We start from the raw sequence: 15617 nt of genomic DNA, 5'->3' as shown, positions 1-15617 counted from the left end.
CAGCCGGGGATCGAACTGGCACTGCAGAGGCTGCGGACAGCTTCACAGCCCAGCGCTCAACCGCTGCACCACCAGGGGAGGCCCACTGCTACCTTTTGATGCTCTGTTTCTGGCAGCTCTGGGGAGTCTACACTTGCTTCCCTCACTCACATCCCTTACTCATGCTCCACTAGTCTCCCCGACTGCTAAGTAGGCAAACCATCCTGAAGGCCAGGCCCCCCGCTAACACTCCTGACCTCTTGCAGGCAGTGCCATCCCAGGCTGACTTCAGGAAGGAAGATGGCTTCGCAAGTGCTGTTGCAGATTGCGCTGCTCCTGCTGGATCTGCTCCTCCTGGTTCAAGGTAGGCTTTCTTCAGGATGCCGTGGACTGTTGTGACTTATGTTAAGCGCCACCACCCCCCAATCTAGGACATCCACTAGCCTTCTGGGAGCCATGGGTATATGGACAGTTTAGAAAATGGATTGTACCTTTGAGGGAAAAAAAAATCCACTAGTCTTTTGGCAGGAGTGGATCCACAGACTCACCTCTGCAACCATAACATTCTTGTACAGTGCACAGCCTGCACAACTGTCCATGGCAGACATGGCCTCATTAAATACGTTTTTGCTATGAAATTGATTTTGTCTTTGAAATTATTAATGTTAGAGTGCTTCTTCTCATATTTTGAAGCCCAGCCCATACTTTTTGAGCAGGACAGACACACATTTTTATACAGGTCCTTGGAATGTTTGTGGGTCCAAGGCACTGGGCTCCTGCGTTCTAGACCCAGGATCTGCCCGTCCCATGCCCCTGTCTAGCCAGTGTTCTCGAAACCCATCCTCACTTTCTACCTCCCCAGGTGCCCATGGTGGGGGCCACCGGGAAGACTTCCGCTTCTGCGGCCAGCGGAACCAGACACACAAGAGCAGCCTCCAGTACAAGCAGGTGGAGGAGCTGCACCTCTCCATTTGGAACTCCGAGGAGAATCTCACAATCCACGCTCCCTTCCCTGAGGTCCAGTCAGTCTTCCACTTCCCTGAGCCCAGGGGCATCTACCACTTCTGCCTCTACTGGGACCGCCATGCTGGGAAATTGCACCTTCGCTATGGCAAGAACGACTTCGTACTGAGCAAGCAAGCCTCTGACTTCCTGTGCTTCCGGCACCAGGAGGAGAGACAGGCACGGGGCCCCCCACTGCTCGCCACTTCCGTGAGGTCCTGGTGGAACCCACGGAATACGAGCCTGCCCAGTGCTTCCGGCTACACCTTCTCCTTCCACAGTAAGTCAGCTCCCAGGGGCGGAGGCCTGAGGCAGGGGAGGCAACAAGCAAGCCTGGCTTGGAAGTGGACTGGGTGTGAGTGTCAGGCCCCCAGGCAGTGAAGGTGTCTGAGGAGGGGCCGGGATGGTAGGGGAGGGTGAAGTCAAAGTCCTATGCACAGGAGACAGGGAAGTTTCCCTTGAAGGAAGATGGAGTCCAAACAGAGTGGGATGAGAGGCTGGAAAGACAGATGTTGGAAGCCAGAAGAAAAATTCTGCTTCGTCAGTATCATCACAAATGATGAATCTCCATTTCACAGAGGAGGAAACTGAGGCACAGAGAGGCACAAGATTGCACAGCTAGCAAGTGAGGGAGCAGGACTTGAACCCAGCAGCTGATTGGTTGGGAGGATTGGGGAGCGCAAAGAGGGGGTCAGAGGTCACACTCTCAGGTGTGAAGGGCATATGTGCTGCCTAGGACCCTATGTCCTGTCTAGGAAGGAAGGAAGAAAGAAAGGATGGAAGGAAGAAAGGATAAGGCCACTGGTTTCCATGAAGTGCTCAATGGGGGACCGGAGGAGAGGTGCCAGGGGGAGCTGGAGGCTCTACTGAGACTCTAAAAGTTCCTTGATCCTGTTTCCTCCAGGCAGTTCTGCTTTGGGGGACCCCCAGCGATGGTGGACACAGCACCCTGAGCAGTGTGCGGGCCCGTAACAAAGCTGAGAGGATGTGTGTGGCAGGGGCAGGCCTAAGTCCTAGCCTGGGGGTCATCAGGGGCTGGAGCATAGATGGGCCCCCCCCCCCAGGCTGGGCAGGCCAGATTCCACCCCAGCCTGGGAGCGTTTAGGTCAAATAGGCTCTGCTATAAATTTGGGTCCTGAGTAACACTTCCGGTCTGGTTTGTAAAGAGTTTTTAAAAACACGAGCCAGAATGTTCGCATCACGGAAGCCGGGCTTTCTGCCTTACAAATGTCGCCGTGACTACGCAGGGCCTGCCTTGATGCTCAGCACGTGCCTCCTCCCCTGTATCTCCATCCCCATGTCACTAACTCTTCTGAATCCTTCGGATCCCTGGAGACACCAGCCTGCCATCTCGGAGTGCGGGATACCTGGGTGGGGGCCCTGGAGCCTGGGGTGGTGGGAGGCCCTTGAGCCACTTCACAAGCCGCCCCCACCCCTCCTGATGGGGGCCGGAAGCAGCCAGCCTGGCTAGGCGTGTCCCACCCTGGCCTGCAGGCCCCTGGGATTGCTGGGGAGTCCTGAGTGCAGAGGCCCCTCTGGCTGGCCTCATCCACTCTCCACTCGGAGCCTCAGTTTCCTCTTCTGTGAAATGGGAATAGACACCTTCAGTGAGAATGGGGATAGGCTGGGTGTGGCAGGCACCTTGGTCACCAGTCTTCAGTGGGTCTGCTCATCTGTTCCCCCAGCTCCTCCCCAGAATGCCTCCCACACTGCGTCACTTGGCATGTGTGAGCTGAAGAGGGACCTGCTGGTGCTCAGCCAGCTTCTGAAGCATCCCCGGAAGTCCAGAAAGCTCCTTCCCTCCCTTGCTGGCCAGTGAGTGCGGCCCTCAGACTGGGCAGGGTGGGGCTCAGGGCTGGGATGTTCCTTCCACCTCCTTCTGGACTCCAAGCAAAACTGGGCCAGACCCTGGTGACTGGGTCCCTGGAGAACCCCCTAGCCTGTCCGGTCCCTCTCCTTCCCTGCTTGCTCCGATGCTTCCTCTCTCCCCATCCCACCCCTGCGTTCACCTGGCAGTTTTTCTCTCTTGCCCCCAGCCCCTTCCCCTCTCCTGGGGCTCTTCCTGTGTATCTCTGAGCCTCCTCGCCCTCCAACCCCGACCCACCTGGATCTGCCTCCCACCCACTGTCACCACCCTCCCTCTGCCAGGCAGCTGCAGAGCCTGGAGTCGAAGCTGACCTCTGTGAAGTTCACGGGGGACACGGTGTCCTTTGAAGAGGACAAGGTCAATGCCACGGTGTGGAAGCTACAGCCTGAGGCCAGCCTCCAGGACCTGCACATCCACTCCCGGAAGGAGGTCAGGGGCCAGGGGCCAGTATCCAGGCAGCCGGGGTGGGAAGCAGATGCGGAGGCCAGGAGCATGCCCCTCCTCCAGGCCTCCGGGACTCAGATGTGTGCTGGCTAGGCGGCCCCAGGCCCCAGGAATACCCGCAGTCAGTGGTCACCCCACAGCATATGGTGGGGCATAGTGGGAGCGGGCCTGCTCCCTGCTCACCTGGCTGTGCCAACCCCCAATGCCTGTGTGTGCACCCCAGTCCTGAGACAGCCCCTTGAGTGGGCCTGGTTAGCTGGGAGTCACCCCTGCTGGGATGTTCCATCACACCAGAGTGCTGTAGGCAGACAATGCCTGCCCCTGAGGCCCTGAGGCTTCCCTGCTGGAGCTGGTGCCCAGGAAAAGAGCAGGAAGAGGGGCTGGCATGAGACAATCACAGCTTCCTGAAGGAGGTGGGCTTAGTGGTGGCAGCCACCAGGGTGGATGTGCTGGCATGCAGAAGGTCTGGCTGAGCCCTCAAGGGACTCTGGTTTGCAGGAGGAGCAGAGCGAGATTCTGGAGTACTCGGTGCTGCTGCCCCACACGCTCTTCCAGAGAGCCAAAGGCCGGAGGGGACAAGCCGCAAAGAGACTCCTCCTGGTGGACTTCAGCAGCCAGGCCCTGTTCCAGGTATGGGACCTCATCCTGCCCGCCCGCCCCTGGGGAGCAAGAGCCTTTTCTTATAAAGTCAGAAATTGGACAACAACATGCAGATCTCCCTGGGAGAAGTCTCCATGGTGTTCTAACTACAGTGTAAATGACTACCCGTGCAAGAAATGTTTCCAGAGGGAGACTCAAGGGTCTTGGAGTGATCTTTTGGGGCCACAGGACTCGAGAGTCTAGGGGACTTCAGAATCTGTCTTCTCAGCCCTGAGCGCCCTCCTTATTCCCGTCCCTCACCCCACATACCTAGGACAAGAGTTCCAGCCAAGTCTTGGGTGAGAAGGTCGTGGGTATCGTTGTTCAAGACACCAAAGTGGCCAACCTCTCGAAGCCGGTGGAGATCACCTTTCAGCACCAGCCACAGCCGGTGAGTGAGTAAACCAAGGATACAGGGACTCCCCTGGTCTGTTCCTCCTTTCATCCCCCTCTCTTCTGAGTCACCTGTCTTTAACAAAACCATTGGCCAGTCAGGTCCAAACAGGGTGGTATTTGGCACTGACTCGCTGCCGTAGCCTGGCCCGGACAGTACTAGAACCCACTCTCCTTTCTTGTCCCTACAGAAGAACATGACTCTCCAATGTGTCTTCTGGGTTGAAGACCTGACAAGTGAGTATGGAAGGGGCTGTATGTCGGGCAGTTATCTGGAGGAGAAAGGGGAACCTGGAGTGGGGAGGGAAATGGGGGTGAATCAGGGAGGGCTTCCTGGAGGAAGGTGAGCTTTGAGGGAATGATGGCAGACTAGGCATTGGCAGACTACAGATCTGCCAGGTGGATCAAAGCCTTGGAAGAGTGAGAAGCCTTGTATTTGGGGGAGGGAGGTATAAAGTGAGGTCCTAGGGGATCTGGGCTTGATCAGAGCCCTGTGCTCCCTCCTCCTCAGTGAATGGCTCTGGGAGCTGGAGCGACGCTGGGTGTGAGACTGTGAGGAAAGAGACACAGACATCCTGCTTCTGCAACCACCTGACCTACTTTGCGGTGCTGATGGTGAGCGCCCCTCCAGCATCCTCTCGCCACCTCCCCGGCCACTCCCACCCCACTGCTACTCCACAGGCCAACCTCTCGCTGTGGGCCATGCGCTCTGCCCAGAGTGTGGCTTTTCTACCCCACAACTCCCTGCCCCTGGGGGCTCCAGTTGTCTCGTTTCATAAGTAGAGAGTTGAGCTCAGAGAAGTTCAGTGATTTACCCAAGATCAAAGAGCTAGTAAGTTAGAGTTCATCTCTAAATTTCTTGCTTTTGGTTCCTAAATTGGGTGTGTGATGAAACTCAGATTCCTGGTCCTAACCTAGGATTCTGACTGCACCAGCTGGGAGGGGGTGGCACAGGAGTATGTTTCAAAGGGGCCCCCATAGGGATGTTGAGTGTGGGGCCTTGAGGTGGGCTTTAGTGCCCCCAGGAGCTCAGAGGGTTTGTGTGCTGGTTTCACGCTCCCAGATTCTTAGGAGCCGGGACCAGCTCTCCCATGGGTGTGCAGCTATGACTTGAACACCCCTGGGTACAGGGAGCTCACTACCATGCAGGAAACCTATTCCTCTGTTGAATGTTAAGAACAATAATTAGTGCCAGCACATAACAGGGATCCTCTGGTGCAGGGTTCTTGACCTTTGTGAATCAGGGAGCACCCCAGAGAAGGTAGTGATGGGGACACATTCTACTTAGTTTTGGAGGGTGGTACATGGACTCCTAAGCCACCTCCCCGGGGCCAGAGGCTAGTCCCAATGTGGGGCAAAGGCTCATGTGGACTTGGGGACAGACGCCTGATCTGTCTCGTGGCCCAGGTCTCCTCCGTGGAGCTGGACGCGGTGCACAAACACTACCTGACCCTCGTCTCCTACGTGGGCTGCGTCATCTCCGCCCTGGCCTGTGTCCTCACAATCGCCACCTACTTCTGCTCCAGGTAGGACCTGGGAGGGATCATTGGCAGGGAAGGGCCTGGGCTGGGACCCCAGAACTGTGGAGACCCACCCTGGAGACTGGCCCTGACATGCTTGCAGGGTTGGGAGAGTCCTGGGGTGCATCTCCTCTTTGGATAACAGCATTTGCAAATTGTATTAACTGCCAGCATTTAAAGTTGACAGAGTTGACATAAGAATCTGCCTCTGAATAATCAGGTGTGACTCCACTGGGGACACATAACCACATGATAGTGGAGAAAACCATGGTTAGCCTGTACATAGCGTGCCCCGCATGCTGCTAAGCACTTCACATCCTTGACCTTGCTTTGTCCTCACAAAAGAGGGCTCAGAGTGGGCAAGTGACTTGCCTGATGTCACACAGCAAGGAGGTGTTGGAGGCCGCCTGGCACCCAGCAGGCTGGCTCCAGGCCTATCAGGCTCCCGTTGCCTGGGGGCTGGGTGGCAGTGACAGGCGTACCTCCAGAGTTCTCTCCAGGCCCCCACTCCCTGCTGTCTATTTTGAGGCCTGACCTCTGCAAGCAGTTGGGTTTGATGTCTCCCCTCCATGGATGCTTCTGTGACCCCCAGTTTCTGGGGTGCCTGGGGAAAGAAGGAGCCACCTTTGGTGCAATGAAGAGCACTTCCACCCACCCTCAGATGCTCTGGATTGTCAGGCAGGTGTGGGGGAGCCCTTCTTCCTCGCTCTGTCCACAGGCATGTTAAATGCCCAGCGTGCCCGTGGGTGGTGGGCACACAGCAGATCTGCAGGGACAAGTGGGCAGTGGCCAGACTGCAGCCATAGGAGAAGGATAGGGGTGTGTGTGTGTATTCATATTCTAGGAAGCCTGCCTGGAAGAGGAGTGTGTACTCCTCGCCCCCGTTCCTACCCAGGGTTGTTCCCGGGAAATTGTGGGTTCTTTGCCTGTCACGTTCCAAGGAAACCAGAAACGGCAAAGGACGGGGATGGAATCTTGAATGTGCACTTTGATTAGACCAGCCAGCTGATCTTCAAGCATCGTGCTCCCAAGGTCCCTCTAACCCCCCGTCTCTCACTGACTGTTCACAACTAGTTAAGCAAAGACAGTTCATTATCAGGGAGGGGCCTTCACTCCAGGCAGCTGACAGCTTCTGGGGGTTTTACGGTGCCCCAGTTCCCCGGCGGCCCCCTCTGCTGGCATCTGGGTTTAGCGCCTTCTCTCTGGGACGGCTCATCCCTGAGAGTAGCGGCCCCACCCCTCTCCCTGGCGCCCCTGGACTGGGAAGGTGACTCGGAGCAAGCGGGTCACGGGGCAGACACATGTGTGGGTGCAGGTGCCTCAGCTCTGAGGGTGCCCTTCTCGCCCCTCCCCAGCCCCTATGGGTGTGACCTTCTCTCTCCCACCCCCGTGCAGGAGGAAGTCTCGTGATTACACCATCAAGGTGCACATGAACCTGCTGTTCGCCGTCTTCCTGCTGGATGTGAGCTTCCTGCTCAGTGAGCCCGCGGCCCTGTCAGGCTCCCAGGCCGGTTGCCAGGCCAGCGCCATCTTCCTGCACTTCTCCCTGCTCGCCTGCCTCACCTGGATGGGCCTTGAGGGCTACAACCTCTATAGGCTCGTGGTGGAGGTCTTTGGCACCTATGTCCCTGGCTACCTGCTCAAGCTGAGCGCCGTGGGCTGGGGTGAGTCGTGGGAGGGTGATGGTGGCCCCTCAGACCTGCCCCCACGTGGCTCTTGGTGAGTGGTTCCATGTCTCCATCCACCTCTCTGACTGCTCCTCAGTTTCCTTCGCCCACCCTCTCTCAGGTGTTCCTTACCCTGGATGGGTCAAGGTCCCCTTTAGGATGATGAGACGGTGACCTCTGTGCCCAAGAAACACTTCCACACGCTCCACATTGTTCACTCCCTCAAAACATGTCTGTGGGGGGAGGGTGTGAAAAGAGCCACCAGGTGTGGATGAGCAGGTTGCGCGCTGCTCAAAGGTACCATGTCCCTCGGTTAACCCTTGTGCTTGGCCAGAGACGGCCCCATTCACCTGTGGCCCAGACCTCTCTCACGTCAGACCTGGAGGCCCAGGGGCTCACAAAACATGCCCTTTTGGACACTCAGTCACCAGCCTCCCCACGTCCCTCACCCCAGCTCGCTGCTCTTCTCTGTTCCTCGTTCAGCCTTTTTTTGGGTCACTCTCTTGATTTACATGAAATTCCCTCAGAGTTGACTCTGTCAACTCCCAGGTGTTTGGTGGTGGGTGACTCTCTCTGGGGAGCTCTTACTCTCTACCTCATGAGTGAGGTCAAGGCCCAGGACACATGTCCCTTGGGGGCAGAACTCTGAACATCCCCTTTGACTAGTCCTTCCACCCCACTTATGTCCTGTCAGCTCCTCCCATCTCTCCTGTGACAAGAGCCCCTCAGCAGGGAACTGCAGGCCTTTTCTCTAAAAGGCCCCGGCTGCGGGGCTCCCTCTGTGGGAATCCCAAACTGGAACAGGGGGAGGGGCTGGAGCTTGGAGGACCTCCTCCACCCAGGGCTGGATCAGCTCTGGGGACCCAGGCCTAACAAGAGGTCTGGCCAGAGAGCAGAGGCAGGCAGGCTCCATGCTTGGGTGGAACTTAGCTCCATGCCTGACTGCCCACAGGCTTCCCCATCTTCCTGGTGATATTGGTGGCGCTGGTGGATGTGAACACCTATGGCCCCATCATCCTGGCTGTGCACAGGACTCCAGAGACTGTCACCTACCCTTCCATGTGAGTCTGGGGGCGCTGCAGTGGGGGTTGGGGGTGCTGGGGCTGGAGAGCAGCCTGGGCCCAGTGTCGCTGCCCAGGAGATGCTTGAGTCCCAGGCTGCTGGGAGTGTTGGCCTGGAGGTTTGGCCTGGGGGAGTTGGCCTGGGGGTGTTAGCCTGGGAGTGTTGGTCTCGGGGTGTTGGCCTGGAGGTGTTGGCCTGTGGGTGTTGGCCTGGGGGTGGCCAGTGCCCTGGGAGGGTAAGAACAGCCTTCTCTGCCTCCCACTCACCAGGCCTCTTTGCACAGGTCCTGGCCCCTGGCTGGGCCTCAGTTTCCTCACTGGTGAGGGCAGGTTGGAGCAGATGAGCACCCCCCCACCACCTGCCCGGGTGTCCCTTGGCTGCTGTCTCTGTTCACACGGAGCCCAGAGAGGGTGATTAGACCACAGCTCAGAGGCATCCAGCAGGGGTGGATGACAAAGCCTGGACTGTGTGTCCCCCCCCCATACCTAGACTGGAGCCCCAGATTCCCCAAGCCCCCCAGGCTGGGAAGGAATTCTTTCCATTGCCTCAGTGTTTTAAAATTTTCAGTCTTTTTTACATCTTGACCTTATGAGTTTTGTGTGATGTTTGGACCATCTATATTATTATCGATCTCATATTTTTTCTTTAAATGATCTAACTTAATACATTTTAAAACGTGTTAACTAAAATTTTTAAATGATGTCAATAGGGTAGGTAGGGAACAAGCATCACATGTCATAAACAGTGAGTGTACCAGGAAAGTAAAAACAGGGACAAGAAAACCCTGTCCTCGGGCCTCCCCCGTGGCGCAGCAGGTTGAACGCTGCACTGTGAAACTGTCCACAGCCTCTGCGGCGCGGGTTCAATTCCCGGCCGGCCAGGGAGATTCCCACATGGCCTAGCAGACCTCTCCTGTCACTCCAGCTGCTCCCCTCAGCAGTGTCTTCGGTCCTTCTGCCTGAAGGACCCCCTCTCTTGAATTCGCTCATCTTCCCGCACCTCTGACCTGTATCCCTGTTCTTGTATAATAAATAAATCTTTTAAAAAAAGAAAAGAAAAGAAACCCTATCCTCAATACTAGCTGGTGGGCTGAGCCTCGGCCTGTTCTTTGAAGAACAGATTAGGAAGTTTCAGGGTGTTGAAAACATACTTGCACCAAAACGAGCCTCTCCCTTGACCACAGAGAAGGAATGAAAGAGAACTGAAAAGTGACTTTTCACCCAGTGGGTCCATGGTGTCTAAAGTTGCCTTGGAACTGGGGTTCACGCCGGTGCACACCCATACCCTGGCCATGCTGTGGGCTGATCCCAGTCTTGCCCGCAGGTGCTGGATCCGGGACTCCCTGATCAGCCATGTCATCAACCTTGGCCTCTTCAGCCTGGTGTTTCTGTTCAACATGGCCATGCTGGGCACCATGGTGGTGCAGATCCTGCGGCTGCGTCCACATGGCCAGAAGTGGCCCCACGTGCTCACGCTGCTGGGCCTCAGCCTGGTCCTCGGCCTGCCCTGGGCCTTGGTCTTCTTCTCCTTTGGTTCTGGCACCTTCCAGCTTGTGGTCCTCTACTTCTTCAGCATCATCACTTCCTTCCAAGGTAGGCATGGAGAAGACTCTGCCCCCCAGCCGCCACATGTGGGTGTCCAGACTTGAAAACACAGGGCAGGAATGAAATGGCCCAGACAACCTGAAGGCTGTCCTTCTCTGGGCCTCAGACTTGCTATCCATAAAGTGAAGGCATCCAGACCACAGTCACCAAGGCTTTATTGAGTACCTACTGCATGCAGGCCCTATGCCAAGCCCTAGGGCTACCGGTGTGAATAGGAGTCATGAAAGAGAGAAGTACAGGGGCTGGATCATGAGGGCCTGAACTTGATGCCAACAGAGTCCCTTTGTGGTCTATTTGCCCTTCACCTATGCCTCCCACATCTCTCTCTCTCTCACACACACACACACACACACACACACACACACACACACACACACTCTCTGCTCTGTTCTTGGCTGTGCTGGGTTGGAAGAAGGACTTGGACAGGACAACAGGGATGGTGAGGCCAGACCCAGGGCCACACCAGGGCTGCCAGGGATGCCCCCACAGGGGGTCACCAAGGAGCAGGAGTGGGGTGAGGGAGGTGTTTTCTCTTCTCCGTGAAATGAAGGGGACTTTGTAAGTTCCCCTACAAATGATGCCCATGAAGTCACACGAACATTTACTGAGCTATTAAGAAGCAGTGTATTTGGGGAGGGAACTAGACAGGAGGGCCCTGGAGCCAGGCCAGCACCAGACTCCTGGCTCGACCGACTCCCCTCACCTCCCTGGGCCCAGTTTCCTTCTTTGCAAAGCAGAATAATCATGAATAGGCCTGACCTCCTAGGAACCTTGGGAGAATACAAGTGAGCTGACGAGCAATGGATTGCACGGTGCCTGGACATAGCGGCCCCTCTGGGGTCCCATTGACCTGGGTGGCCTTATGGGGAGGGGCCAGATCTGAGTCAGTGTGACTCTGGGAGGGAGGGGTCCTGTGGGGGCTACCCCCAGTCTGCTGAGCCCTGTGCCCCGCACCACCCTCAGGTTTCCTCATCTTCCTCTGGTACTGGTCCATGCGGCTGCAGGCCCGGGGTGGCCCCTCTCCTCTGAAGAGCCACTCGGACAGCGCCCGGCTCCCCATCAGCTCCGGCAGCACCTCGTCCAATCGCATCTAGGCTGCCAGCCACCGCCTGGCGTGAGGAGACAGAGATGTGACCTCTTCTCACCACTGCCTGTGGGCCCCAGAGTGGGCCCTGGCCCTGGACCTTCAACCAAAAACTTGAGGAGGTGCAGGGGCATCAGAGGGATGGGTTGTTGGGAATGGAGTTGTTGCCATGGTGACCAGACTCCCAGGTTTCCGTGTTGGCCTCGCCAGTGGATAACTTAGACGGATATCCGGTGGCTGAAGTTGGGGTTTAACATACGCCTTACTGGGCCCTGATGGCTGTGGGTGGGATGACCCCAAGGGTCTGGCCTGGACCTGAATTCAGGGCCTTTGGCCTTTGTCAGACCCTTCTCCCTCTTCCTTCCCCTGTCTATTCTCCCTAGTCCTCTGCTCTTAGCCAGGGCCCCCCAATTCCAATACTGGGTTTTGGGTGGTGATTCTCGAGTCACCTGGTATCAGCCATAAACCTTTATCTATGTATGGCCTTTGCTGTCCCTGACTCAGGCCACCCGGGCTGGGCCAGGTCCATCTGTTCACCCGGTCTTCTTTGTAAGCTGCGTCAACCTTGCTCACCACTGCCAAGCCCACATCTCACAGGGATCCTCAGCCTCCCTGAGCCCCCTTGTGGCAAGAACTGTGACGTGGAGCATTCTTGATTCCATCCCAACACACGTAAGACTGAGACACGCCTCCCCTGGTGACCTCAATCTTAAGCCCTACGTGCTCATTAGGGGTCAACCTGGATCCCTAGTCTGGCTTCCTACACACTCAAGCCCATCATAGCTAGATCTGTACAAAACAGATCTTTTGGGGCTACAGACTGGGTTGCTCAATGGTAAGCTCTCAGTCTAGTGTCGGAGGCATGTATGAGACAAGAACTCCCGGAGCTACAGACGAGGGGTTGGCGGAAGCATCAATCCAGGCTGGAAATCCATGAAGACGTCTTGCAGGTGGCAGCATTTGACCTGGATCTGAGTCTTAAAGATGGGGTGGATTTTCTTTCTTTTTTGAGAACTTTTTTTAATTACCCGTTCATTCATCCTTTGATATGAAAGAGAAGTACATGTTCGTCGTTGAGTTTTTGGAAACTGTAGAAGAAATTATGGAAGAAAATAAAATCAGCTGTTGTTATCACCTAACAAACTGATGTAAACATTTTGGAGCATTTTCTGAGCTCTTTTTCTGTGCTTCTGTTTAGCGGCACTAATACTATCACCTGGGGCCAATTAGGAAAATAATGAACTTCTGGAAACTATCAACTTGGGCGGGGGGAGGAGACATGGCCCCTCAGTGTTAGGGAGACAATAGGGCGTGGTGATGTTACAGGGCAGGGAGAGGGGGCACCCCAGACCCCACAAACCTGCCTGCTCTAAATAGGTTCTGGCACTTCCCTAAATCACATTGGACACCAAATCTGTTACAGGGCAGGGAGCGGGGCACCCCAAACCCCTCAAGCCTGCCTGCTCTAAATAGGCAGATGTTTTGCCATCTGTCTCATCAACACGAAGCATATGAGACTTTAATGAAAAGGAACTTTAATACAATTAGGAAACAATACAGAAAAGGCAAAGAATATGCTTCCTAAATCAAGCACCCAAAGTTACCTGTCCCCTCGTGGGTAAAAGTCCACCCAAACAGGATTGGCCCAGAGCAAGGCCCGAAAGCCTGTCACAAGTCTAAATCACCTTTCAGTGGGGACCCACAGAAAAGGATCAGAAACAACCAGACAAGTCTGGAAGGAAAAGAGCAAAATCAAGATAAAAGCTGCCATTGTCACCTCCCGCGGGTCTCTCACCCACATCTGCTTCAACCAGTCCCCGACCAAAAGGCAAGCGCAGTTTCTTCTGGTGTCTCTCTGCTCCACGTGCCTCCTCCAGGTCTCCTGGCTCCCCATCCTGCGTCCTTCCTTCCTCAGTCTCCTCTGCTGCTTCTCTTCTGTTTAGCTCCAGCCTCCTTTGGGTGGGACAGGGAAGCTGGAACTTCCTTTTCCTGGGGACCACCCTGTTATAGTGGGGCTGTGGCATCTTTGGTGAGCTGGAGAGTAAAGCAGCTACTTCCCAGCTCCAGCTGGTCTCTGCCTTGCAGAATGAGGGTCCAGGTAGTGAGATAGGGTCCAGAGTCTTCTTGCCTTTAATAAGCAAGAAGAAATTCAGAGTGTCCCCTGATGGAGCAATTTCGGTGAATGCCAAACATTCACTGACCAAAGACATCACATTTGAGGACCAAGTTCAGGCCTTGCCAGGTACGTGACATGTGTAACCAGTTTACTGATTAGTGTGAAGTGGCTGTGGTGGAGGCTGAGTAGAAAATTTGGGATGGGGGCATCACAGGGCCAGAAACAGAAGGTGGGGGTAAACATGATTTACGTAGTTGGTGAAACCAGCCGTAGAGACGAAAATCGCACCTCCGTAGCAAGGAAAAAAATCCAGAGATGGAGATGGGGGGCCTTTGTAGAGAATCACTTGTCCTTTCAAATCCACCCAGTCACACCCTGGAAGTAATTTAACAAAAGATAACAATTCCACAAAGGAATGAGCCCCTCCCCCAAGCAAGGACACTCAGCAGAGTTTCTGCTGGACTGGAGGCAGCTCTCCCACCCGCCGGCTATTCAGGTGTTTCTTTTCACCAGCCCGTTCCCTTTGCAAAGCAGGGGCCCCTCTTGTGACCACCTGTGACTATGCAGGTGTTTCTTTTTCTTTCTCCTTTTCCTAATAAACCCTTTTCAAATGTAACCTGCCTGTGTCTGTGTAAACGTCTTCATCTCCTGGGTCATCTCACTGCGTGCTGCTGAAAAGGGAACTCTGCCAAAAGTTTCTTTCAGAGGACCCCCAAGAATCCAGCTCACTGAACCCCACACCTCTTCAAAAAAAGGTCAGGTAGGCTGTTTGATTGCCTGCAATGTCAGGCCAACCAATCTCCCCTCCCCCACCGTGACTCAGGGGGGCAGATCTACTAGGTTTCTGTCCCCCTTCAGTTATGAGCATTGCTGTCTGTGCCCAGGTCTAAAAGTATGGGGGGGGGTCCCCCCAGAGCCGCCTGGAGCTGCCTGCCTGACGCCTGGTGGGCTGGGGAAAGGGGCAGCGAGCCCCAAAGCTGGCAGGATGGACAGGAAGCCACCGTGGCAGCCAGGGATTGGCTGGCAGGGACCTCAGCACATGGGGAGCCACTGTACCCCGCCTTTCTCCCACCATTCCGCCCTCCATGCTCCTTCCCTTGGCTCCTGCCTCCACCTTTCTCCAGTCCTGAGAACAGAGAACAAACCTCAAGGTGCCCCCACCCCCACCTCACATCCCCATTGTCCAGCTAGAGGGAGCAGAACTGGCCCCCTTCCTCATGGACCCCTCAGTCTCAGAGAGGGTGGAGCCCATCAGTGGGCTGTCCCAGGGGGCTACCTCCCCCTCTCCATCTTCAGGGAGGGAAGGAAAGGATCTTCTCCCAGGCAGAGCGCACTCCCCCACACAAACTCTCCCACTTTAAGGACAGCTCCTGAAATCTCCTTTGTTTTCCAGGCTGGCTCAGCTTGGTGGGGGGTGGGGGGGCTCTTATGTTGGGTCCCATCTTCTCTATCAGCCCTGGCCAAGGTGTCCTTGACCCTGATACCCCTCGTGATGGCACTGGCTGTGGGGCTTTGGGCCCACTGTGTGAATCTGTTACAGGGCAGGGAGAGGGGCAGCCCAGACCCCGCAAACCTGTCTGCTCTAACTAGGCTCTGCCATCCGCCGCATCAACACAAAACATATGAGACTTTAATGGGAAGGAGCTTTAATACAATTAGGAAACATCACAGGAAAGGCAAAGAGTCTAGTTTCTAAATCAAGTACCCAAAGGTACCCATCCCCTTGTGGGTAAAAATCCATCCAAGCAGGATTGGCCCAGAGCCAGGCCCCAAAGCCTGCCCCAAGTCAGCGAGGACCCACAGAAAAGGATCAGAAACAACCAGACAAGTCTGGAGGGAAATGAGCAAAATCAAAATCAAGACAAAACCCACCATTGTCACCTCCCCACGGGTGTCACCCCGTCCATGACCAAAAGGCAAGTGCAGTTTCTTCACATGTCTCTAGGCTCCATGTGCCTCCTCCAGGTCTCCTTCTGGCTCCATCCTCTTTCCTTCCTTCCTCAGTCTCCTCTGCAGCCTCTTCTCTCCCTGCTCAGCTCCACCCTCCCTTGGGGGGGGGAAGGGCAGGGAACCTGGAACCTCCCCCTTTCCTGGGGACCACCCTGTTACAGAGCCACTGTTGCCAGCAGGACCTGACTATGTCAGCATCTGGAGACAGCCCCGGGCAAGGGAGATGGACAGGCCAGAGGGGGGCCTTGCTCCTGGAGCCTGGAGCCCACCTGGAGCCCTTAGGACAAGCC

The 15617-nt window shown here is 55.7% G+C and overlaps 1 protein-coding gene across 4 annotated transcripts; it reads left to right on the top strand.

The window, feature by feature from the left end:
- Window positions 1-279: 279 nt before the first annotated feature.
- On the top strand, window positions 280-11271 carry ADGRG1 (adhesion G protein-coupled receptor G1; the record flags this gene model as incomplete). Of its 4 annotated transcripts, none has more annotated exons than XM_084257702.1 (13): window positions 280-343; window positions 842-1261; window positions 2667-2796; window positions 3130-3277; window positions 3791-3922; window positions 4206-4322; window positions 4519-4561; window positions 4836-4939; window positions 5732-5850; window positions 7240-7508; window positions 8464-8572; window positions 9897-10165; window positions 11141-11271. In XM_084257702.1, 13 exons carry the CDS (start codon window positions 280-282, stop codon window positions 11269-11271), a joined length of 2055 nt encoding a protein of 684 aa, XP_084113828.1. The 4 variants fall into 4 exon arrangements, with proteins under 4 accessions (XP_084113828.1, XP_084113826.1, XP_084113827.1 ...); XM_084257700.1 differs by having other exon boundaries at window positions 7222-7508; XM_084257701.1 differs by having other exon boundaries at window positions 4516-4561.
- Between the last annotated feature and the right edge of the window lie 4346 nt (window positions 11272-15617).

The sequence above is a fragment of the Talpa europaea genome (assembly GCF_964194135.1).
Source record: "Talpa europaea genome assembly, chromosome: 16".
In the NCBI taxonomy this organism is placed as follows: domain Eukaryota; kingdom Metazoa; phylum Chordata; class Mammalia; order Eulipotyphla; family Talpidae; genus Talpa; species Talpa europaea.
Note: the sequence above shows the minus strand (reverse complement) of the source record. Positions and strands in the feature narration are given on the sequence as shown.